The sequence below is a fragment of the Lampris incognitus genome, chromosome 15 (genome assembly GCF_029633865.1).
Source record: "Lampris incognitus isolate fLamInc1 chromosome 15, fLamInc1.hap2, whole genome shotgun sequence".
Classification (NCBI taxonomy): Eukaryota; Metazoa; Chordata; class Actinopteri; order Lampriformes; family Lampridae; genus Lampris; species Lampris incognitus.
The window spans coordinates 22,250,405-22,275,416 of NC_079225.1; the positions used below are offsets into that span (position 1 = coordinate 22,250,405).

Consider the following 25,012-nt stretch of genomic DNA (forward strand, 5'->3'; position numbering starts at 1 on the left):
GATACGTCCAGGCGCCGTTGTTCTTAAGAGAATTCGTATAATCTAAGGCGTCGGCATCAAGGGTTAATTTGGGTTGCTACAAATATAGGCTAATAAACATACTCGAGACTAGTCAGATAAGCCCTTTAAGGTTCCGACTTGAGACATTTAGGGTTTTGCTATTTTGCCTTTTTTAAATTACCCCTGCTCTCTTAATGGATACAAATTTGCTTTAGTGAAATCAACTTTAAACGGATTTTTGTAGTTCAACAGATTTATATCATCGCCACCACTGTTGCTATTAGTGATAATAATATATATATATATTTTGCGTGTGGTACTGCTAATCTCGAAGGGGGCCATTGGACGGAGGCTACTTTTCCGGTTTCGCTCCCCCCGGTGCGGTCCACACGGCTGACGGAGTCATTGCAGCTGCACGGTCGACACCGCGGAGTCGCGGGTTTTTGTTGCTGTTGCGCAGATCTCTTTAATCCCCACCGTCTGCTGGATCTGAGGTTAAAGGGCAAGAACCGCCCGGTAATGTATTAAGAGCTGGCACTGCGGCGACTCCCTCCAAGACCAGTTGCCGTGTTTTCGCCCTCGTTTGAAACCAGCGGAGAAATGTCCAGCTGAGCGTTTGAAATCCTGAAACCGAGGGGGCCTGTGATGATTGCTCAGCGCTCCGATCATGGCAAACAAGGTAGGTCTGACGAGGGTTTAGGGGTGTTTGTTAGACACTCTGATCATTTTTCGTCATTTTCCCCCCCAGAGAGAATAAGCGGCGCTTCGTACTTGCTGGGGGGGGGGGGGGCAAACGTATAGTTTTAGCCCCGCCGCCCTCCCCGCGAAATAAACCCCTCTCTCGGTGGTTTACGCGTTTATAAAGAGCCGAAAACTTGACAACACTCCGTTTCCGAGGTTGAAATAATGGGCTCGCCATCCAGATTCGAGCGCAATGTGAGTAATTTTCCTTGGCATGGAAAAAGTAACTCATTAAAACGCGTCTTGTGACATTTTACTACCTCTCCAGTACGGGTCAGATCGCTCCTACGGAATCCTGGGAAATGTAGTCGTGTGCGCGGGGGACGATAATCCTCGTTGTTATTGTTGTAACGGGACAGTTGGTGGTAATAATATTTCCAAAACAAAAAACATAATATCCCATCTAAACATGCAGCTTGGTTAACACAGACGTCCGGGTTATTATTTGTCCAGGAACTTTGACAATTATTGAACCAAAGCGCTGAATTTCGCTGGTTTAGGTCATTGATTTTATGTTCTGAGTCAACAAGAGCAAGTCCACTGATCCCCTTTGAGTCTCCCTCTTATTGTGTAGTTCCTAATTTTAAAGCGTCATTCCCTGACCAATGGAAGCCAGGACGCTAATGCTAAAATAGACCTATTCAGAGAAACGGCTAATACATGCACACTCACTCTCAGGCAGGTTTGCTAGTCTAGCACTGTGAGTTCTTGTTGTCACCAATGAATGACTTAGATTCTGTAATTCTTGATTGGCACGAATGTTTCATGAACAATATTGCCAAACTGTCTGGAGTTTGTACAATGAATGACAAATAATCATAGGCCTATAGATTATAAGAACAAATTAATTTTGAATGGCCAAATTTAGCATCTACAGAAACAAGGAGTAGAAGTTTGATGATAATCCAAAAAGGACAGAGAACTCTGAAAAGTGAAATCTTATACATACTTGTCTGTTCCCCCACACTGACGATTGTATATGTGCATGCTCACAAATTTGCAGGGCCAAGTAGTAAAGCTAAATTAAGAGATCCAGGACACTGAAAAGTACTTTAGGTTTTAGTGATGAAGCTCAACAAATTAAGGCTATGGTTACGGTTATTTGGGCTTTGTTTTTGGTTTATACTGGTGCCTAGCTTGACTCAGCAGAACATGCCCGGGAGAACAAGTTTTGCCTGTTTAACTTTACCACACTGTATTTCAGTAGAGACACAGTTAGGCACAAGTGCTTTTGCATTAGGAAGTGCATAGGCAACGGGGCATATGAGTTTGCATGCATGTGTTTTAGGTGTGGACCTGCCTATAAATTTTGACTTCCTTGACACTTGGCATTTAGCGTGTGTCCTGGATGACCAGGTTGTATTTGGACGAAGCAAAAGTACATAAAGTCTAGGTGTAAAATCACCCAAGACAAATTGAAGATCCTATTATCCTAACCGCCTCAAGGGGGGCTACATTAACAGGAAAATATTACGACAGTGTGTCTAATCAGAATACAGCTCGGCTAAATGAGCAGATGTTAATTTTCCGTGGACATTCCACCAGGAAGCACAGGAATACCAAATGGGGGATTGACAGCTTGCTTTGTCAGACTTGATTCTATATTTGTCTGTCTTGCTCTGATTTCACAACTAATTTCATACCCAACTCAAGACATAAGGAGTTTGTGAAATGATGGGCTGTGTTGCATGTATTTGAATGCACTTTGTCTGTGCTATGCACTTGTCTGTGCTATGCACTTTGTCTTTTACTGCACTATATTGTATGTATTTTTATGTGGCAGCCTTTATGTCCAGGACTAATTTCCCTAGGTACAAATAAAGTAATCTTGAGTCTTGATTGAGTCTGTTTTCCTACAGGCACAGGTTTTGTATGATTTCACCGCTGAGCTTGGAAATAATGAGCTGACCGTGAAAGAAGGCGAGACAGTCACTATCACCAATCAGGTAAAGCCAAAGCATAGTCCTTCTCTGCCGCACACTTTTCTCTCTCCAGCCCCCTCTTTCCATCCCATCATCCCACCGCCCCTGATCTGTCACTTTTTTTCCTCATAGGATCTGTAATGTCCCAGTGCCTACCAGGACAAGAACAATAGAAGTTTCATTGTGCTTTTGCACTGTCTGACAGTAGCCATAAATATTTAGACATAGCCTACGTTTGTTTAGTTTTACTTGAAGGTCCTGCATTTCATTGCCTTTACTCATCTTAAGGGCAGTACAGTGGTGCTTGAAAGTTTGTGAACCCTTTGGAATTTTCTATATTTCTGCATAAATATTACCTAAAACATCATCAGATTTTCACATAGTCCTAAAAAAAGTAGATAGAGAACCTAATTAAACAAATGAGACAAAAATATTATACTTGGTCCTTTATTTATCGAAGAAAATGATCCAATATTACATATCTGTGGGTGGCAAAAGTATGTGAAACTTTGCTTTCAGTATCTGGTGTGACACCCCCCCCTCCCCCTCCCCCTCCCTCCCCCTCCCCCTCCCTTGTGCAGCAATAACTGCAACTAAACGTTTTTGTTAACCGTTTATCAGTCCTGCACACCGGCTTGGAGGAATTTTAGCCCATTCCTCCATACAGAACAACTTCAACTCTGGGTTGTTGGTGGGTTTCCTCACATGAACTGCTCGCTTCAGGTCCTTCCACAACATTTCGATTGGATTAAGGTCAGGACTTGGACTTGGCCATTCCAAAACATTAACTTTATTCTTCTTTAACCATTCTTTGGTAGAATGACGTGTGCTTAGGGTCGTTGTCTTGCTGCATGACCCACGTCCTCTTGAGATTCAGTTCACGGACAGATGTCCTGAAATTTTCCTTAAGAATTTGCTGGTATAATTCAGAATTCATTGTTCCATCAATGATAACAAGCCGTCCTGGCCCAGATGCGGCAAAAAAGGCCCAAACCATGATACTACCACCACCATGTTTCACAGATCGCATAAGGTTCTTACGATGGAATGCAGTGTTTTCCTTTCTCCAAACATAACGCTTCTCATTTAAACCAAAACGTTCTGTTTTGGTCTCATTGGCCCACAAAACATTTTTCTCAATAGCCTTCTGGGTTGTCCACGTGATCTTTAGCAAACTGCAGACGGGCAGCAATGTTCTTTTTGGAGAGCAGTGGCTTTCTCCTTGCAACCCTGCCATTTACACCATTGTTGTTCAGCATTCTGCCGATGGTGGACTCATGAACGTTAACATCAGCCAATGTGAGAGAGGCCTTTAGTTGCTTAGAAGTTACTCCGGGTTCCTTTGTGACCTGGCCGACTATACACGCCTTGCTCTTGGAGTGATCTTTGATGGTCGACCACTCCTGGGGAGGGCAACAATGAATGGTCTTGAATTTCCCTCATTTGTACACAATCTGTCTGACTGTGGATTGGTGGAGCCCAAACTTTTTAGAGATGGTTTTGTAACCTTTTCCAGCCTGATGAGCATCAACAACGCTTTTTCTGAGGTCCTCAGAAATCTCCTTTGTTCTTGCCATGGTACACTTCCACAAACATGTGTTGTGAAGATCAGACTTTGATAGATCCCTGTTCTTAAATAAAACAGGGTGCCCACTCACACCTGATTGTCATCCCATTGATTGAAAACACCTGACTCTAATTTCGCCTTCAAATTAACTGCTAATCCAAGAGGGTCACATACTTTTGCCACTCACAGGTATGTAATATTGGATCATTTTCCTCAATAAATAAATGACCAAGTATAATACATTTGGCTCATTTGTTTAGCTGGGTTCGCTTTATCTACTTTTAGGACTTGTGTGAAAATCTGATGATGTTTTGGTCATATAAGTTCACAGACTTTCAAGCACCACTGTACTTATCTTGTGTACATTCTGACAGGGTTTTTTTTTTTTTTTAGTTGGATGGAAATAGTATGAATTAGTTTATTGATGTTAAATTTGGGACCGCTCATTACCAGAGGATTTTTTTTCCACCCCTCACTGGCAGTATGGCAATGATCAAAAATAATAATACTGGTATTGGTTTTATTTAAAGGTAGAACGAGTAGGATTTGTTGGGGTTTGTAAACACAACATTCAAAGGTGGCCCCTCCTCCCCTGCTCAACGACACCAGAAGGATGCCCTGTGACTGCAGTTGCCAGAACACATCCCGGTGTACAGGCCAACTCCACGTCACTCTTCATTCCTATTCTCTCCTTCAGTGCTCGCCAGCTGGTGAAAGCCAACCCCAGATTCACTCCCCATATTTGCGTCTTTTCGGCGCTGTATTCACCATTGTTATAGCTTCCTTTTGGATGCGTGCTTATGATCTCGATCCGGCACCTGGTCGCTACGTTTTTATAGAGTCCCGCTGCCCAAAGGTTAACGCCCAGAAACGTCCCGTACACAGCAAAATAAGAAAAATAAGAAAATACAAGCAAGGGACAGGGTCTCTGCAGATACAGACACCGCCACACACATCAAGTGGGTCATAAGTGATGACTGAGAGGGATTCTTTTTGTGTGAGTCTTCTACTACTACTACTACTACTAGTATTACTTTTGGCTGTTCCCGTTAGGGGTAACCACAGCGGATCATCAGTTTCCATCTTTTTCTGTCCTCTGCATCTTCCTCTGTCACACCAGCCACCTGTATGTCCTCCCTTACCACATCCATAAACCTCCTCTTTGGCCTTCCTCTTTTCCTCTTTCCTGGCAGCTCCATATTCAGCATCCTTCTCCCAATATACCCAGCGTCCCTCCTCCACACATGTCCAAACCATCTCAGTTTGTATGAGTCCATACATTATTTTGTTTTGTTTTTTTTTTTGGAAAATCCTACTCGTTCTACCTTTAACATCATTTTGTTTTGGTGGCAGAGTTTAAAATAAAATAGGGTACATTTCAAATTTAACTTTTAAAATGAGCTTTTTATTTATATCTTTGCCAAGACCTCTGTCCAATTTAGGGCTAATACTGAGGTTAATTAATGTCAAGATCCAGTACCATCAGGTGTGTGGTACAGGCTAAAAACTGAATATTACATTTAAGGGAAAGTAAAAAAAAAAGTATGTTTTACACAGAGCTTGTCCTATTTTATGCAACAAAAAAAAATGAGAACAGGACTTAGCAAAGTTCAAGTTCACTTTCACATTGACCACGTGCTTAAAATTAGAGAGGATTTATTAGATGTTTTACTGTTTAAAGTTGCAGTCTTGGTATTAAAAGTATAATTGTAAATATTGTGAATATACCAGCTCGACAGCACTGTAGCTATTGTAAAACAAATGCCTTGCAAAGACTTGACTCGCATGATTTGCCATGCATGATGTAGACACCTGTACTGCAGAAAGTGAAAGGGAAAAAGAGGGGGCAAACATGATGTCATCACTGCAAGTCAATAACAGTTAAAAGGCCACTCTCTATGTCACTTTGTCTAGCCAAGTCTGTTTCCAGCCAGCCATGACTTATCAGGAGGTGACAGGCAAATTACTTGTTCGCCAAACACAGGAAATGCCAATGAATTTGTCCCAGTTACATTGCACACCTATTTTAGCCACCCATGATCCAAAACAGTCACTTGTACCGGTGCATTAGGCTGTGTCTCGTTGTGTTTCAGCATATTGGAGGGGGCTGGATTGAAGCACAGAATTCCAGGGGAGAAGTTGGTCTGGTGCCAGAGGACTACATCGAGGTGAGGGAGTGAATCGCCTGGAATGTTCTCTATGCCCCCTTTATTTTCTCTTCACATTTACAGTAGATGCAGAGCTGAATAGGTTTATTGGTTTAGCCTCGGCCCAGGTCAGTCCCAAATATTTGAAATGGGCTTTGACATATTTACCTTGACATTTTTTTTTTTCTTAAACAAAATGTAGATGAAAAACGTTTTGACATTGTGCCTTCATCTTAAACTGTGCACTGGCTCTCTTTTCTACTTTACTTCACTATACATGCAATAACGCAAGAGAAGTTTTTCACATTTAGAAATGTCTTAATATATAACTCTCCACTAGATTTCTCAATGATGTCCTCCTTTGAAATAGTAATGTTCCCAATTTGCAGCTTACTTTGTTGTACCTTTTCTTTTTTTCACCTGAATGTTAAAAACAGGATGTGCCGCCTTCAGAGTACTGCTTAAAAGTGTGCGTATGCACTTGTGTATCTGCGTCTGTGTGTGTGTGACTCCTCATCTTGGTCCAATGATGATTTCATCACTGTGGTAGTGATGAGAGAGCGAGAGAGAGAGAGAGAATTAGAGCTCAAGATGGAAAAGTCTGTTCAACAGTTTAGCCATACTTTAAACATTACTGAGCACAGCGGCACAGACTAACAATACTTTGTATGCGTGTTTTTACAGAGAGAGGGATGTGCTTTATCTGTTGCTTCCCCTATGTGTACACACAGAAATATGTGCATGTGTGGGTGTGTGTTTCTTTGACTTCTAGTTACCTCCCCAGCTGCCCTCCAGCTGTTTTGACTCTGTCTCCGGATCAAAACATTCCCATCCCATTTAAAATTGCTTGCCATTTACTCTTGATTTGCTTATCTTTAAACTGAAAATATAACGGGCTGATACAGAGTTGCTCAAATCTAAGATCTCTGTTTCATTTTACTCTTTTGAAATTGATATTGAATAGAAAAAAAAATAGTCACTGAGGAAGTCTAACAATAAAGGTGAACTGAAAAAGTCTGTGAAAGGTGTTGAACTCTTAAGTGTTTGTTTCTCCCGAGTGTTGAATTGCATATTTTAGTGCCCTAAAGTGGTTGTGTATTATTATGTAAAGTGCATTTAAATATAAAAACCTCAGTGTTAAATGTCAGTGCTGTCATATGTTAGATTAATCAAGAAAGCTAATGAATTCAGACGGCAACACACGCCGAGGGCACACGATCACCTTACCTCTGAGGAATGCACCTTTAAAAGACATTAGAACACAGCCCAGTATCTGGATGTGTTATAATGATGAGAGTGTTTCTTCTCCCTCCCTTTCTCTTTCTTTCTTTCTCATCACCCTATTTTGTAGCTCAGTAAGCAGTTCCCGTCAGTTGCAGGGGTGGGAACCACAGCAGCTGCTCCGAGTTTAGGACATGTTGCTCCTCCAGACCTGTCCTTTTTTGATGCTTTTGCTCCCGCATCAGTGACCCCCCAAAACCAGGTAACTCGGCGCATACTTCTTCGGCACACACAAATCTTAATACTACCACATACAGTGACATTCTAGAGAATTGTGTGCTTCCAACTTTGTGGCCACAGTTTGGGGAAGGCCCTCTCCTGTTTCAGCATGACAGTGCCCCTGTGCACAAAGCAAGGGTCTGTAAAGACATGGTTTGGTTTGCTGAGTTTGGTGTGGAAAAACTTGACTGGCCTGCACAGAGCACTGACCTCAACCCCATCCAACACCTTTGGGATGAATTTGACCACCGACTGTTGAGCCAGGCCTTCTCCCTAACATCAGTACCCGACCTCCCTGATGCTCTTGTGGCTGAATGGGAGTGAACCCCTGCCACCGTGTTCCAAAATGAAGTGGAAAGCCTCCCCAGAAGAGTGGAGGCTGTTAAAGCAGCGAAGTGGGGACCACTCCATATTAATATCCATGGTTTTGGAATGAGATGTTCAACAAGTACATATGGGTGTGATGTTCTGGTGTCCACATACTTTTGGCCGTGTAGTGTATTTAAGATACTAAACAACTTTTTTTTTCTTCAAAAGGAGGAAAACCCCAATGCAAATTTTGCACTGGCATATCTTAAAGTCACATGGTGAAATATGACATGATTGAATGGCACAGTGCCTCACTGCCTCACTGCACCTCCCGGTACTCGTTTCAGTGCATAGCGTACATACACACTGCTGCTTTCTGCTGAATATGTCTGATGAAGGGACATGGTTGTTTGAAAAAAAAAATTCAAAAGAGGAGCAGGAAGCAGAAGTAAGGCATGACCTCAGAGGCTTACTGACGTGTTTTTTTTGTCTGCGGGGGACCCTCTAGGATGTGGAAGTGAGACCAGCTGGTGTGGATGATATTTCTGCACGGTCAGGTCCTTTACAAATGAACACAGGTTTAAGACGATGGGAAACAAAAGTTCATGAAAGTGAGAGCGGTGGGTGAACAGAAATATGTCCATATACCAAAGTGGTGACTATAGCAACCGATCACTTCTCTCTCTCCCACTCACTCTCTCACTTCCACCTGCATCTGGTATCTCTTGGGCTGTCCTTCCCTGGGTTTTACCCGTTCACTACTGGCACTTTGTGATGATGTCACTGTCATCTTCTTCTCCTCTCAAGGTCAATTCTGGGGACTTGAGTCCCCAGCCGGACACCCCTGACACCCCGGCTCCCCCCTCCCTCCCATCCCTCAATGAGGTAACAATTACAGGGGAGGTAAGGGGTCACAAGCACCCTCACACTGCCCCGAAGCCCCTTCACCGCCCCAATCGGTCTACTCACAAATTCCTCCCTCTCCCACAGCCTGCAAAAAGCATGATCTCCCCTCACTCTCCCTATTCAACCCTATGCTAGACACACACACACACACATACACACACCACCAATCGACACACACCACCAATTGACTGCCTAACTATAACTGATTGATCAAAACTACCACAAAGAAGCCAACCACTTTAAATATCAGAATTGCTGATCCTCACGCCCTGTATTTCATTGTATAATCATACTGTCAAATCAAGTAGTTATCAGTAAACAGAAGCATTTATTATAGATGATGACCAGATCATCTGTAATCAATGATCACGTTAATGCTGTTATTTGACACGGTGGGTGCAAAACTGTTTGTGTCGTATGATATTGTTTTGTGATCATTAAGATGAAGCGAAACCAAGGTAATTCTGCTGAAAGTTTTGTCATTGCAGCAATTTTTTAATTATTAATTGCTGTTATATGTATCTGTGTATTTGAATGTACTTTATACAATTGTATTATATTGTGTGCTACTGTTTACTGCTGTTTTCAACATTTTGCTGTATATTATCAGCCATTGTTGCATAAATATTGAAATTACATAGTAATTTTAAAGCCATTTTATCCATGCTTTATTCCTGACTGACTCTGATCTCAACCAAGAGATACACATACATGCTTCACACATACATAAAATGCATATTGACTGACAGTGTGGTCTACACTCGATGTGCACGCGGCATGCATTTTCATTTTTGGCCTCAGCATACCATAAAAAAAAAAGTTTTGTGTTTGTATACAGAGGGCATGTGTATGTATGCACGGTTTTGAGCATGGACCTCTTTCAAAATTTGCAGGTTAGGTTTTGCATTGTAAGTATTGCATGTGTTAAGCAAAACAGTCGGAGAGGAGTTCGTATCATGCCTCTGAAAATGCATGTTAATATGACTACTGTGAGTTTACCATCAAATGGACTGTGCTCACACCCACAATTACTCACTCTTTCTCTCATATTCTCGCTCTCATTTCCAGGCTAGCAATGGTAATGACCCATGGTCTGTGTGGAACACAGATGCCACGGGGGGGTCCTCCAACAACTGGGCATCCAAGCCAGAGGGCAGCCAGACTGGAAAGAGTGCTGCTGCTGACCCCTGGAGCTCTGTAGCCCAGAGCCACCCTCAGGCCTATCAAGGCCCAGGTAAACAGAGCTGTTCAGTCACACTAATGTAATGAGGAAGTTTGGGGGGGGGGGTTGTGTCTCTAATCAGGACAAGATGCGGCCTTAACAACATATTATTGCCTTTATTTAGTCAGTAATGCACACCAACAATTTCCCTCTTTTAGGAGTACCAACTATATTATAAGTTTTATTTAAGGGATCTAGTTTATCTGCATCGATGAGCTGACAAAATAGGCTATAGGATTAAAAGACCTTGGTCTTTCTTTAGGGTAGTAACACTGTAGAAATTCAGGATATTTGTTTAAAGTTTTGTTTCATAACTGTGTAAAATTGCAGTCTTTAAGAATGTGAAGGTTTATTTTTCAGCCAAATCATACGTGAATTTGCCAGCAAGGGTATGAAGCTATGCAGGGTCAGGGCTGGAAGCATTTGCAGTTATTCCTAGTGTTTGTTTTAATCTGGGTGGAGTGTCAGGTTGGTGTTTTGCCTCAAAGAATAATATAATGAATTGGAAAACATTACAAAAATTCCAGGAAAAGTAAAAGTGAGTACAATTCTCTCTGGTTGACAACTTAGTTGAATCTGAATTGTCTTGATGCAAATAGCCCTACCAGTCTGGCACTCCAAGCAGTTTACTTCAGCACTGAGAATCTGTGAACTACGATGGCATATTAGGGTTGTTGTAGGTAAAAAAATAAAATAAAAATATGAGCTGGGGGAGGAAGGCGGGGGGAGGACATTCTGAGGAATAAACTCAGAATTTCCGAGATTAAAGTCACAAATTTACGAGAATAAAACTCGGAAAAATAGTGTTTTTTCTTCCGAGCCTTCTCGGTCGCTGCTCCACCCCCTCTGCCAATCCGGGGATGGCTGCAGACTACCACATGCCTCCTCTGAGTGAGTTGTTCCTTATCCAATGCGAGGGTCTAAGGACAAGATGTTGTATTGCTTGGAAAGCCCACTGAGGCAAATTTTGAAATTTGTGATATTGGGCTATACAAAATAAATTGACTTGACTTGACTTGGATACATGTGGAGTCGCCAGCCACTTCTTTTCACCTGACAGTGAGGAGTTTCACCAGGGTGACGTAGTGCATGGGAGGATCACACTATTCCCCCCAGTTCCCCTTCCCCCTCGAACAGGTGCCTCGACCAACCAGAGGAGGTGCTAGTGCAGCGACGAGGACACATACCCACATCTGGCTTCCCACCCGCAGACACGGCCAATTGTGTCTGAAGGGATGCCCGACCAAGCCGGAGGGACCATGGGGATTTGAACTGGCAATCCCCGTGTTGGTAGGCAACGGAATAGACCGCTATGCTACCCAGATGCCCCACATTGCAAGGTGGGATCAACTTCATCACACCACAGATGCCTCCGCTTGCCGTGTATTATGCCTGCGGTGGATGACCTTATCGAATTACACTTTGCATCAGATTCAGCAATAAGGAAATACTCTTGATTTTGGTCCAGAATCACCATATTATCATAAGCATCTAGACTGAAGAGACATTGCCGTGAATTGGGCCTATTCAGATGAAAACAACGTATTTATTTGGATGAGGTGAGAAGCTTCTGTGCGTCAGGAACTATGACGCAAGGATATCGCTGGTTACATGTACGGTCAATTCAAATAGGATTTGTGATAAAGCAGGACAAAATACGACAGATCATCAAATTAATCGATCCTTAAGGTGTGTTGCCTACAAGAGCACAGCGTCTTGGGTGCCGGCAGTACAACACTAAAGGGCTCCACACCTTGAAGATCGATTAATTGGATGATCTGTTGTATTTTGTCCTGCTGTACCGCAAATCCCGTTTGAATTGACCGTAGATGTTACCAGCGATGTCCTTGCATCTGTCCATTGCGTTATAATTCCTGATGCACAAAAGCTATCACCTCGTCCAAATCAGAGTTTTCTTCTGAATAGGCCCAATTCACGGCAATGTCTCTTCAAAGTCTAGATGCTTATGCTTACAATATGATGATTGGATGTTAAAATAAGGAGTATTTCCTTATTGCTGAATCCATCCATCTATCCATCCATTGTCTTAACCGCTTATCCTGCTCTCAGGGTCACGGGGATGCTGGAGCCTATTCCAGCGGTCATTGGGCGGCAGGCGGGGAGACACCCTGGACAGGCCGCCAGGCCATCACAGGGCTCACGCGCACACACACACACAGATACACACATTCATTCCTAGGGACAATTTAGTACGGCCAGTTCACCTGACCTACATGTCTTTGGACTGTGGGAGGAAACCGGGGCCCCTGGAGAAAACCCACGCAGACACGGGGAGAACATGCAAACTCCACACAGAGGACGACCCGGGACAACCCACCAAGGTTGGACTACCCTGGGGCTCAAACCCAGGATCTTCTTGCTGTGTGAGGCGACCGCGCTAACCACTGCGCCACCGTACTGCCTTATTGCTAAATCCGATTGCAAATTTGATAAGGTCATCCACTGCAGGCATAATACACGGCAAGCGACCGCATCTGTAGTGTGGTGAGGTTGAGCTTACTTTGCAAAGTGAAGTGATGTGGTTCCTTGACAAAAAATACACTATTTTTTCGAGTTTTTTTTTTCTTGTAAATTTGTGACTAATCTTTGAGAATTTTCTAGTTTTTTTTGTGCAAATGAATGACTTTATAATTTCAGAGAATATCCCAGGTTTTTCTCATAAATTTACGACTTTAATCTCGTAAATTCTGTGCTTTTTCTCAGAATATTACCCCCCTCCCCAGCTCCATAATAATAATTTAAAAAAAAGTTTCTATCTACAACGGCCCTAATACGCTGTCGCTGTAAACGGTATTTGACCCAGGTCTGCTCAGACATGGGCTGGTTAAAGCTGACACATGTCCTAAAATGCTGGTTATGGTTTTGCTCATTTGTCAGTCCTTGGCACGACTTTTGGTGATCCAGTATTTGGAAACCACAATCAGGTCATGATTTTGTGTGCTCCAGGATATGGGAAAGTTGGCCTCATGAATGACTCAGACGTACATGGTATTCTCATTGGCTTTGCCGGTTTCCCCAGTTCCAGCACAAAGGCGTTGTTTCTTTTTGTTGTGTTTTGTTTTGTTTTAAGAGAATGTGGAAAATGAATGGTGAGGGAAAGAATTAACAAATGTTTTTTTTCTCATCTTTTTTTTCCTTTCACCAAAGACATCTATCCATATCCTTACCTTATTGATTATGCAGGTATCCCACGCATTGGCTTTTTGTTCTGGTTTGTTTTGAGAGATGATTGGCATGAAACACTCACAAAGACTCGAGTTTTCACCGTGGATTTTTCAGAAATGGTTAACATACTTAAAGGCATGTGTGTGAGGTACTTTAATCTGTACTGTGTCATTAAACCTCCATGATTTTGCTGCTTGCTGTGATGATTTAGTGAGATTCCTGCTTGAGTTTTACCTCAGTTTATATGGTGCAGAGGTGTTCGTTCGCTGAAATGCCAGGTGTGTGTGCACCAGGTGTACTTGCTGCTTGCTTTGTCCTCCATGTGGCTACTGATGGAGAACAATTTGTGTTTGCTTGTAGGAGCAGAGGACGACGAGTGGGATGATGAATGGGATGATGTCAAGTCCTCTGGAGGTTACGGCGAGTCTGAATCGGGGGAAAGTGGAGCTATGCAGAGAGGCGGAGCTCATGGCTCCTCCATGAAAATCTCCCTCAACAAGTGAGTTTCAGTTTAGCATGTAACTTGGCTTCTCTGTAGGCTACATTGTTTAGCTGTATGTACTGGTTGGCTTCTGTTCTTTAGCAGTTCGCAAGCTCTCATTGAAATACGGGGAGGCACTGTTTTTGGAAAAAAAAAGTTTTGAATCCAAGTGGAAACTTCTCTGCAAAACTCATTCTGAGAGAAATGTAGTTTATTTCTTTGTTTCCGTCCAATGTTTCCGAACTCTTAAAAGTTGTTTTCAATCCCCTCTGAACAGATTTCCTGGTTTCTCCAAGTCTGGTCCAGAGCTCTACCTCCTGTGCAAGCAGCTTGTTAAGGGCAAAGACAAGCTTAGTATCTATGTATGTTGGGCAAATCTGCCACTATCTCTAATCAGTGTCTTACCATTAACAGTGAGAATGACTGTTAATCAGCACAGTGCTTTTTAAATCTATATCCTAAGCTTTCTGTTGTTGTAGCAGATAGTTTAATAGAATAGAACAGAAAACTTGTCTGTAATACTGTGGCTCCCTTTCTGGATGACGCATATGAGTATAATTGGTACAGCTGTCTGTACTTGTAGATTAGATTTGTATTTCAGTCAAAGTAAACATACTAACTATGTCTTTATGCATGCTCAATAATCCAGGTAAGGAAATCACAGAAAGTTGAATCGGCTCATCTGGACACAACGTTTATTGAGAGAGAAATGTTTCATCACTCATCTTAAGTGTGTAAGCATATGAAACCGGTTGTTGGTTTCGTTCGTTATGCCACTGTATTGTTTATAAGGGTGGGGATACCTGCGCTCAGTTGAGACTGAAGAGGTCACCTAGATGAGTGATGAAGCTTTTCTCTCAGTAAACGTTGTGTCCAAATGAGCCGATTCAACTCTCTGTAATGCAAATTGTTATTACCGTATTATAGGATTAATAGTTTTTTCCAAAACACTGTTTTTCATTGAGCCAGTTTAAATGAATTTTTGTTGCACTCTAAAGTGTTCTGGGTTGAGTTTTGAACCTAATGTCCCTGGGCTCAGATGGGGGAAGTTGGTCCGGTGTGGTCTTATCCAGATAGCCAGCTAGACTGTGTGGTGGCCGACCCCAAAAAAGGCACCAAGATGTATGGCCTGAAGAGTTACATTGAGTACCAAATCACAGCTAATGTAAGTATCCAATAGGTTTTTTTTTATTTTAATTTATTTTTTTACTAATATTATTACTAAACTGAATTTGAGCCTAGCTGACCAAGTTCAACCCCATTCACATATTCTTAGGTGCATTGTAAATCTTGATATTTCAGTTAAGTGATCAGACAAGGTGAACTGATGTATGGCATTAAATTGCATTACTGAAAACCTCACATTATCTAGCATTTCAGTACCTCATCAAACAAACATAATGAAGTCTTACTCAACTTGTAATGTACAGTATAATACAGTTTATGCCGATACCTTGCAGACCTGAAGTGTTGATAACTTCATTTTATGGGTTTATAGACCACAAACAGACCAGTCAATCACAGATACAAGCACTTCGACTGGCTATACGAGAGACTCCTGGACAAGTTTGGGTCAGCCATCCCCATCCCTTCCTTACCCGACAAGCAAGTGACAGGTACACCCATTAGTTCTCCGACTGCCATCAAAATGTAACCACTTCCCTAGTTACCATACCATGATTAGTTACCATGCCAACGGAGCAAATCTCCCTCTCTGCCAACCACTGGCCGCTTTGTCTCATAACATTAAGCAATCTGATTGGACAAATGTATCTCATTGGTTTCTGCTGCCAGTTTCAACTGAGCAAACATGGCGGACTTGTCTGTAAACGATGTTTTATTTCACATTAATGGTCCCCATAAATTGTTTTTTGAGTATTTGAGGGAAGACGTAGACCATGCAGACCATGCAGTTGCTGAATTTTGTGTCCTTTCAGTTTTACAATGACTAGTTTAAATGTTTGTTCGAGAGATGCAGAGTTTGGAGCACACCTACTCTATCTGACTGGCCACTGCCTGGTGAAATTCACTGCTCAGTTTCATAAAGTTGAGAAATTCTCAATTGTTTTGCCACTGATCATCTTCTCCACTCTGCTGCCAATCCCAGAATCCCACACACCCGACTGCCACATATTTCCATCAAAAATGATGTCCCTCACTTCGCTAGCATGTAAATGCACCATTAGAAAAGAGATACATGGGCGTCCGGATAGCATGGGGGTCTATTCCGTTGCCTACAAACGGGAATCACTGGTTCGAATCCCTGTGTTACCTCCGGCTTGGTCGGGCATCCTACAGACACAATTGGGTGTTTCTGCTGGTGGGAAGCCAGATGTGGGTATGTGTCCTGGTCGCTGCACTAGCGCCTTCTCTGGTTGGTCGGGCGCCTGTTCAGGGGGGAGGGAGAAGTGGGGGGGAATAGCGTGATCCTCCCATGCACTACATCCCCTGGCGAAACTCCTCACTGTCAGGTGAAAAGAAGCGACTGGCGACTCCACACATGTATCGGAGGAGACATGTAGTAGTCTGCAGCCCTCCCCGGATCAGCAGGGGCAGTGGAGCAGCGACCAGGACAGCTCGGAAGAGTGGGGTAATTGGCCGGATACAATTGGGGAGAAAAAAAGGGGGGGCCCAAAAAAAAGAAGAGATACATGTGATTAAGAGAACACACAACTCAGATTTAACTATTTCTCTTTTCTTCTCTTTTGGTTCCCTTTTTCTCCTGTATCCATATTTTTCCTTTTGCCTTCTTTCCCCTCCTTTCTAGGGCGCTTTGAGGAGGAATTCATCAAGATGCGTATGGAGCGTTTGCAGGGCTGGATGACGCGGATGTGCAGGCACCCGGTCATCTCCAGCAGTGATGTATTTCAGCTTTTCCTCACCTACAAGGATGAGAAGGTATGGAATACTCCCACTGCTTGTTCACCCTGAATGCATCAGGCAGTGTCTACTTCAATAATTGAATATAGTATGTATTTTATAAAATATTATATAAATGTGGGCGGCACGGTGGCGCAGTGGTTAGCGCAGTCAACTCACAGCAAGAAGGTCCTGGGTTCGAGCCCCACAGTAGTCCAACCTTGGGGGTCGTCCCAGGTAGTCCTTTGTGTGAAGTTTGCATGTTCTCCCCGTGTCTGCGTGGGTTTCCTGCGGGTGCTCTGGTTTCCTCCCGCAGTCCCAAGACATGTACAGGTCAGGTGAATCAGCTGCACTAAATTGTCCCTAGGTGTGTGTGTGTGTGTGTGTGGTGTGTGTGTGTGTGTGTGTGTGTGTGTGTGTGTGGGCGGGCCCTGTGATGGTTTGGCGACCTGTCCAGGGTGTCTCCCTGTCTGCCGCTCAATGACTGCTGGGATACGCTCAATTATCCCCACGATCCTGAGCAGGAAAAGCGGTTTGAGTACTGAATGAATTATATAAATGTGTGTCAACAAAAATGTTACCTAATGGCCTTCACCAAAGTACTTAGAAAACGGTACTTCATAGATCGTTTACCAACTATATACAAATGTTTTATAGCTAAACTTCTATTACTTGAAGATTATTTAAGTATTATTCTGAATGACAATTAGCTACACAGACAGCAGATTCTGAGTGTTCACTTAGTAATAATAATAATAATACAAAATACTCAGACACTTTACACACCAAAAACATAAAATGCACAAAATTAGTCACACATGAAGAGCAATTCTGACGAGGTGAGTCGCTGAGTGGTGCCATTGCTGATGTCTTTGGGGAGGGGGTTCCAGAGGGGGATGCATCTCCTCAGCTAATGTGTATTTATATTTCAACACTTCGAAGATGAGGTGGTATTTGGGGGGGGAAGAAATGGCTTCAGAAGTAGGGTTGGTTTTGTCTTGATTGTATGGACACACAATTTAACCAGTGATAAAGTGAGGGGAGCAGGTCATGGCAGTTTATTAAAATGTTTTGTAAACTTTTTTTAATGCTCAGTGCAGTTCATTAATTTTGCGAATACGATTGAAACTGTGCTTTCAGGATTTGATAAAGTGTCTTCAAATTCATATTTCTCAAGAAATGTCATGTACTTGAAAATTTGGAAGTTCCAAGTCAGAACTGGCTCAAGACCCAATCCTATTTAAAAGGTTGCTTAAATTATATTGCAGTGTACAGTGGGAAGTTAGACATGTAATAGATTTTGTAGATAATCTGTCCTTAACAGAAGATGAATGAGGTATTGTCTGTTTATTATGGTCAGTCACAATGATACATTTATTTCTGCAGGACTGGAAGATGGGCAAGAGAAAAGCAGAGAAGGATGAGACGGTGGGAGTGATGATCTTCTCCACAATAGAGCCTGAAGCTGCAGACATGGACCCTGTAGAAGTGTGAGCTAGATTATGCTCCATTTTAGCACTCCATTTTAACAGAATACCACTTTAAAATGGCCATCTGAACTTTAAAGAGTATCTCAATAGATAATGCCTGTATCTGCCCATGCACACACATACAATGGCCATGTTTTCCTTCTCTACAGGGAGCAGAAATGTGAGCAGTTTAGCAGGTTTACCAGAGCCATGGATGACGGGGTGAAGGAAATCCTCACGGTGGGCCAGGAGCACTGGAAGAGATGCACGGGGCGTACGTACACACCACACAGAGGCTGCATAAATGCGTAGCTATGCAGAGAGCACACCTTGAATTTGGGCTGTAATTACTGTTTATATTTGAGTATGATTCACTAAATGGATTCACTTAGATCTCTTTCTCTTCCTCTCTCTCCTGTGTGTGTGTGTGTGTGTGTGTGTGTGTGTGTGTGTGTATGTGCACGTGTTGGCATTTGTGCTTTTATGTCTGTTTTCCCTCCACAGCTTTACCAAAGGAATACCAGAGAATTGGCAAAGCCTTCCAAAACCTCTCCTCTGTCTTCACCAGCAGTGGATACCAAGGTACTGCAATGCACTGTGGTATTTGGCATTATTTCCGCCTTTGTTTTGCTTGCCCTGGGCTGGAATTGAGCCAGTCAGTCTCCGCCTGTCGCGTGTAGCACTTTATTGTGTCATCTAATCAGTAGATATTGCAGTTGACATATCCAGCACTGTTGTCTGTGTTTACCTATGTCAACAATTAATAGACACGATAGTGTGAATTCATTACAGAATACTGCTTTTTTTTTGTTGCAGCTATTAGAGAGGTTTTGTTTTGCAGCAGATTAACACAGAACATTCCCGTTTGCACCTGATATGACATTAGACGAGAGAGAAATTCTGTAAAGACATGGCGGTGGCATTTATTTTAACCTATTCTCTTTATAGGAGAGGCCACTCTGACGGATGCCATGACAGCTGCGGGAAAGACGTATGAAGAGATCGCTCAGATGGTGGCGGAGCAGGTATGTCCTCTGTCCGCGCCTTCAACTCAATACCACAGCTGTTCAAATGGACAAAATGACAGTTGTCTTTATTTTTTGTTTGTTTGTTTGTGCATTGGTATTACTGGTCCAGTGTTGTTGAAATAACTGCAACAGCTCCAGAGACCAAGCAGGAGCTGTCTTTCCATCAAGTTATTTTTAGGCAACTTTCAAAGTCGTGCGTAAAGCAGAATAGGAGGTGTGAAAATCTGTAAAAAAATAGTTGCCTTTCACATCTCAAAAATTTTTTAGGCTCTTTTGAGGTGAAAGAGATGATTGCATCTTTTAAGAGTAATGGAAATTAGGGCGTCCGGGTAGCATAGCCGTCTGTCCGTTGCCTACCAACATGAGGATTGGCAGTTCGAATCCCCGTGTTACCTCCGGCTTGGTAGGCCGTCCCTCCAGACACAATTGGTCGTGTCTGCAGGTGGGAAGCCGGATGTAGGTATGTGTCCTGGTCGCAGCACTAACGCCTCGTCTGGTCGGTCAGCGCGCCTGTTCAGGGGGGAGGGGGAACTGGGGGGAATAGCGTGATCCTCCCACGCGCTACGTCCCCCCAACGAAAGTCCTCACTGTCAGGTGAAAAGAAGTGGCTGGTGACTCCACATGTATCGGAGGAGGCATGTGGCAGTCTGCAGCCCTCCCCGGATCGGCAGAGGGGGTGGAGCAGCGACCAGGATGGCTCGGGAAGGGTGGAGTAATTGGCCAGGTACAATTGGGGAGAAAAAAAAGAAGTAATGGAAACTGAAAATCTGAATTTCTTGGTTGTGTAGTTCTGCCACAGGTAGATTGTTTAATATTTGTACTTTTCAAAAATTTGCTTAAAATTCACTTTTCATTTACATGGCAAAATAGCTAATGTTGGTGTTCATCTGTTTTTAGCCCAGCTATTTTTAGCCCAACTAGTTTTGCGTTTTTTATATATTTTTTTTCTTGTTCACACCCCTGAGTTCAATGTAAATCTTCTGAGCCATGCAAAATGTACTTTCCCCCTCCCCCAACTGTGGGTGGGGGGGGGGGTCAGGGGTAGCAGCATCCTGTTGCTCCATCTTCCTTCCTTGTGTCTTGGTCTATTTTGGGCCTCCTCACCAAACCTTTCACCCCATGGTGTTAACTCTCTCCCAACTAACCCCACTGTCTGCTGTTACAATATGATCTCTGCTGAAAGTCCGTAAACGTTTGCTGAATTCTCTCCTCGTTTTGCACCATTTATGAACCTAGTTGTGACCTTGTGTTGACCCCTTCAACGGCTTGTTCTGACATTTAAGTGTTTGGTATCTGAAAAGGAAATAGTTCAAGGGGGTGGCAGGCTGTTTTCAGCAGAAACCCACACAACTTCTCTCGGTGTTTTGTAAGAGCTGATTTGAGTGGTAATGTACTGAAATCAAACCTGGGCCCTCTTGTTGATGTCCCAGCAGCATCCGCAAGGAGGATTCATCCGGTAAGAATGTGCCTCGCAAGACTTATCTTTTCACCTCAACCCCAGTTCTACCTAGTAACAGTGACCGCTTACAATTTATTGGGGCTTTGTAGTGTTTGGCTCTAGTTTAGTGATACCTGTGATCCATTATGTCTAGACATAGAGCTTTTGTCTATACATGGATTCAACTGAAGACGGTAAAATACAGCACAGTGTGTCTCATACTCGCTTTTACCAATTCATCCCCCAACAGAGCCTGCGTGCAGCATTCCCTTGACAAATTCACCCATTAGGAAAGCAATACTTACTGTGAGTGCGCCAAGGGTTCAAGGGTTAATTGTAGGGATGAGCATTTCGGTTAATACCGATTCTGTTTAAACCACCATTATGTACGTAACCGGTCAACTGACTAGTCTGGAAAATCGATGGATAGATAGATAAAGGGACCAAACTGATGTCATTTAGATGAGTTTTAGATGCTTATGATATTGGTGCCCACTTCACTTCACTTGGTTGGACATCATCAGCACCAATGTGAATAAATTGGCAATGGTGGTCTGATTTTAATGATATTCCCCACTGGTGTATTTTTCTGTTTGTTGTTTTTATATCGTCTTATTTTACTAGTTTATTCTCTCCCGTGTGTTGTAGCACAGCTGGTTTCTGTGTGTTTTCCTGGTGTCCTGCGCCTTGCTTGTAACCTGAGTTGCACCAAGGCAAATTCCAGTCAGCTTTATGTTGACATGGGAGAGTATTGAAAATGTGATGTAGGCTGTTATGCCTTTAGCTCAACATGCAAATTCAAAGCTGCCGTATGTGAGGCGAGGCATTGTTCAGAATGAATACATGAAATGTATTCATTTGCAGAAGCATTTTGCGCCGATATTCAGCTTAATAGAGGATAGCTGAGAATTATTTGTGTAGCCTACTGTTAATTTAGGGACAATTACAAATGTAAAACAGACTATTTGCAGCTCGCAGGCCTTAAGATGTTTGTGTAGCACATCGTAATGCTTCCTGGCAATGTGCTGTTTGAGATTTCATAAGGAATCATTGCTTCTTAAAGACTGACTCACTCAGTTGTTTTCTTAATTTTTACCTTACAACTGGTAAGGATCATTGGATTGCTTCAAAACAAAGAGTTTTGTTTAAACGACCAGTAGCGATATGTTATTGTTTAGCACATTTCTAAACAGCTAGTTGGTTAATCCTGCTCATCCTTAGTTATTTCAGCAGAACGTTATTGCAGCTTCCATTTGGTTTCTTTGAATCCCCCTTGACAGTATCGGCTCTTTTTCCAGTGTCTGGCTGTGTAATCTCTGTTCAGCTGAATCCGTGGTCCAATAGTGAGAAAGTTATACTAAACTTTACGTTTCCTATTTAAGTGTTTCTTTTAACAGACTGTGGTAACAAACTTGAGTTCTTGGTGTGTTGTCACTGCTTCGACAACACATCTTGGTCCCGCTTTGTTCCCCTCTTCTTATCATTTTCAGAACTGTATGTGGGTCCCTGTGCTGACATTGGTTACTGTCCCACTTTGAGACGGGCATGTGTCTGTATAAATAGAAGTCTGGCGTTCTCCTATTTTAGTCGTTTCATGCCTGTGTGCTGTTGTAAATGTGTGCGCTGTCTTTTCAGCCCAAAAAAGACCTCCACTTTCTTATGGAGACCAACAACGAATATAAGGGTCTCCTGGGATGCTTCCCTGATACCATCGGAGTACATAAGGTACATTTCCTCAGGTGCCATGCCAACTCCAACAGAAACACTACAGGGATGAACACTACCAGCCTGCACTTGGTCACACAACTGGGGTGTCTCATTGACTGATTCATTGATTGAAACATTAAATTACTGAGAATCTAAAAGTGCTGCTTTACTAAATATGTCAGTTTGCTAAATCACCAAACCAGTTCAGTGGTATTCTGTCCATACGGGAGGAAACAAGTGATGGTTGTGTTTTTAACGCCTCCAGGCAGCCATAGAGAAGGTGAAGGAGGGTGACAAGCTGGTGGCCACCAGTAAAATCACCCCTCAGGAAAAGGTCACGATGGCTAAACGAGTCAGCACCATGTCATATGCACTACAAGGTAAGCGTGCATTTTCAGTCGAGGCCCAAGCAGGTTTTGTGGTAGTGGAAGCTGCCTGAAACAAAAATTGTGCACTTTATAGAGGTAGAGCTGTATCGTAATGTGATAAAAGTGGATTTCTCACCTCTTCCATCTCACAGCTGAGATGAACCACTTCCATAGCAACCGCATCTACGACTACAACAGGGTCATGCAGTTGTACCTGGAGGAGCAAGTCAAGTTTTACGAGACGGTAAAGACTGTTTTTTTTCTCTCCCCCCAATCCCAACATTTGTCAAAATGAGTAGCAGTCCATCACCCTTGTTTTGGAAATAAGAGTGCATCCATCTTAGAAATACTGAAACCATAACATCTGAGTAAGCAAATTATTTTTTTCCAATACTTTCTGCTTCTATATGTATTGAACTTTCTTTTGTCTCTCCTCTACCCCCAGATTGCTGCAAAGCTGAGACAAGCACACAGTCAGTTTACCACCATGTAGAAGCAACAGCTGTTAGTCTGAAGAAGCTACAAGATGAATCACGCCAGCTTAACATCCAAATGTCTTTTATTTTTCCCCCATCTCTCTCTCTCTCTCTCTCTCTCTCTCTCTCTCTCTCTCTCTCTCTCTCCCCCTGCCTTATTGTTTCTTTCTTTGTAGTCAGTTTTATCCTCTGTCACAGTATCTCTGAAAGTATGGCTGGCATTTAGAAAAGAAAGTTATATAACAGTTCTATCAACAAGTACAAACACTGGTACCTTGAAATCAACAATGGTTGTCCAGATGTGCACTACATACCACTTCCTGTCAGCAAATCATGACCAAGGAAGTCAACAGCTAAGTAAGTAACAGTGTTGCCTTCATATTCTTACCTAATGGACCTCAACCAAGAGTTTCAGTAACTTGGCACATGTATTTCTGCAGAAAGTACTTATGTCCTGCATTTTGCAATCTGCAGTACAAACTATACATAGCATGTCACAATGTGTGCTTTACGTTCCCTTACTTTAAAAGCCTATCTGGAGAGGGAGACTCCACACTTGTCGCCCGTGAGTGTGCCTGAACACTGCTGGCAGTGCCTCGCCTCTTTTCATCCTTGACTTCCTCTGTCCCCAACAGGAAGCTCCACCCTCTTATCAATGTGCCTTGTCCTCTGGGGAAAGTAGAAATGCTTTGCTGGTTTCCCCCGTCTGCATGCAGTGACATTGCAGTTTACATTTTCGGGAAGGTCACTGGTGCATAGAAATGTTAAATATCTGTGCAAAAGTCCAAATGTACTCGAGTTGAGTTTGTTCATTTTATTGCCTCATGCATGGAAGCCAAAAGTGCGGGAAACAATACCTCCCTTGAGTCAGTGCCAAACACAGTGGTTCTATCGCAGCACGGCAGAAGTGGCCCTTTGTGTTCTTCTTCACGACAATGAAGTTTTATATAATGGAATCGACAATACTTGCAGTCGTATAGATGTCTGTTAACCGTGAAAAATGAAGACTAGTTTGGAGTTTGGGACTGAAACAAGAGATTTTGTCCTCTAGTTTTGCTGTAACATTTCACAGCGCAATCTTCAATCATTCTTTAATCTCATCCTCTCATTCTTTGCTTTTCTTATCACTTGATAAATACAAATATATATCTATTGGTTATCGTGTATTTTTCAGTCATTTGAGATATTACTATTTTATGTATAGAAATATTTGCAATATGTTTAGAAAGATGAGCAAAAATTTTGAATTGATTTATTAAATACTGATTTGTATTCATTCAGTGTATTGCTGGCCTTTGTCCATGTGTGTCAACTGAAGTATGAGGGGGGGAAAAGACATTTCTGTTAGTCTCAGATGTGCACAGTTGAACTTGCTCACAGAAAAGTCCTTATTCCATTCGGTGGATTTTTTAACATGGAGATGGGCAGGCATGAGAATGAGTTGGTGGCCTGTGCAGGGTGTCAAAGGGCGTGTTTGTGCTGTCTGAGAGTGGGGGCAATGAAAGAGCCTTTTTACCCTCCATTCAGCTCTCGCTGCTATCAGGTGCAGCTGAATGTGCAGTCTGCATGAACTGGCCTGACAAGCAACAACGTACATAGTTCATATAGACTCAGACAGACCACACATTCTTGATTTCAGTGTCGGGTTTCATTGCCCCCCCCCATGCAGTGATCTGTATATGTACG

General features: G+C 42.8%; 1 protein-coding gene across 3 annotated transcripts; it reads left to right on the plus strand.

The window, feature by feature from the left end:
• Positions 1 to 24,602, plus strand: snx9b (sorting nexin 9b). Of its 3 annotated transcripts, none has more exons than XM_056294314.1 (19): positions 1 to 679; positions 2,601 to 2,687; positions 6,324 to 6,398; positions 7,729 to 7,860; positions 8,994 to 9,089; positions 10,161 to 10,326; positions 13,861 to 13,999; positions 14,259 to 14,343; positions 15,021 to 15,146; positions 15,480 to 15,597; positions 16,749 to 16,879; positions 18,227 to 18,330; positions 18,480 to 18,583; positions 18,814 to 18,891; positions 19,258 to 19,334; positions 22,411 to 22,500; positions 22,748 to 22,862; positions 23,003 to 23,094; positions 23,296 to 24,602. In XM_056294314.1, the coding sequence occupies exons 1-19, from the start codon at positions 668 to 670 to the stop codon at positions 23,341 to 23,343; spliced, it is 1,875 nt and encodes a 624-aa protein (XP_056150289.1). In that variant the 5' UTR covers positions 1 to 667; the 3' UTR covers positions 23,344 to 24,602. The 3 variants fall into 3 exon arrangements, with proteins under 3 accessions (XP_056150289.1, XP_056150290.1, XP_056150291.1); XM_056294315.1 differs by having other exon boundaries at positions 8,994 to 9,071; XM_056294316.1 differs by lacking the exon at positions 8,994 to 9,089 and having other exon boundaries at positions 3 to 679.
• Positions 24,603 to 25,012: the final 410 nt, after the last annotated feature.

Excerpts from the sequence above, each read along its gene's own strand:
- snx9b (XM_056294314.1), top strand. Across the intron at positions 6,399-7,728 it reads TGCCAGAGGACTACATCGAG|CTCAGTAAGCAGTTCCCGTC; the intron begins GTGAGGGAGTGA and ends CCTATTTTGTAG. Across the intron at positions 10,327-13,860 it reads TCAGGCCTATCAAGGCCCAG|GAGCAGAGGACGACGAGTGG; the intron begins GTAAACAGAGCT and ends GTTTGCTTGTAG.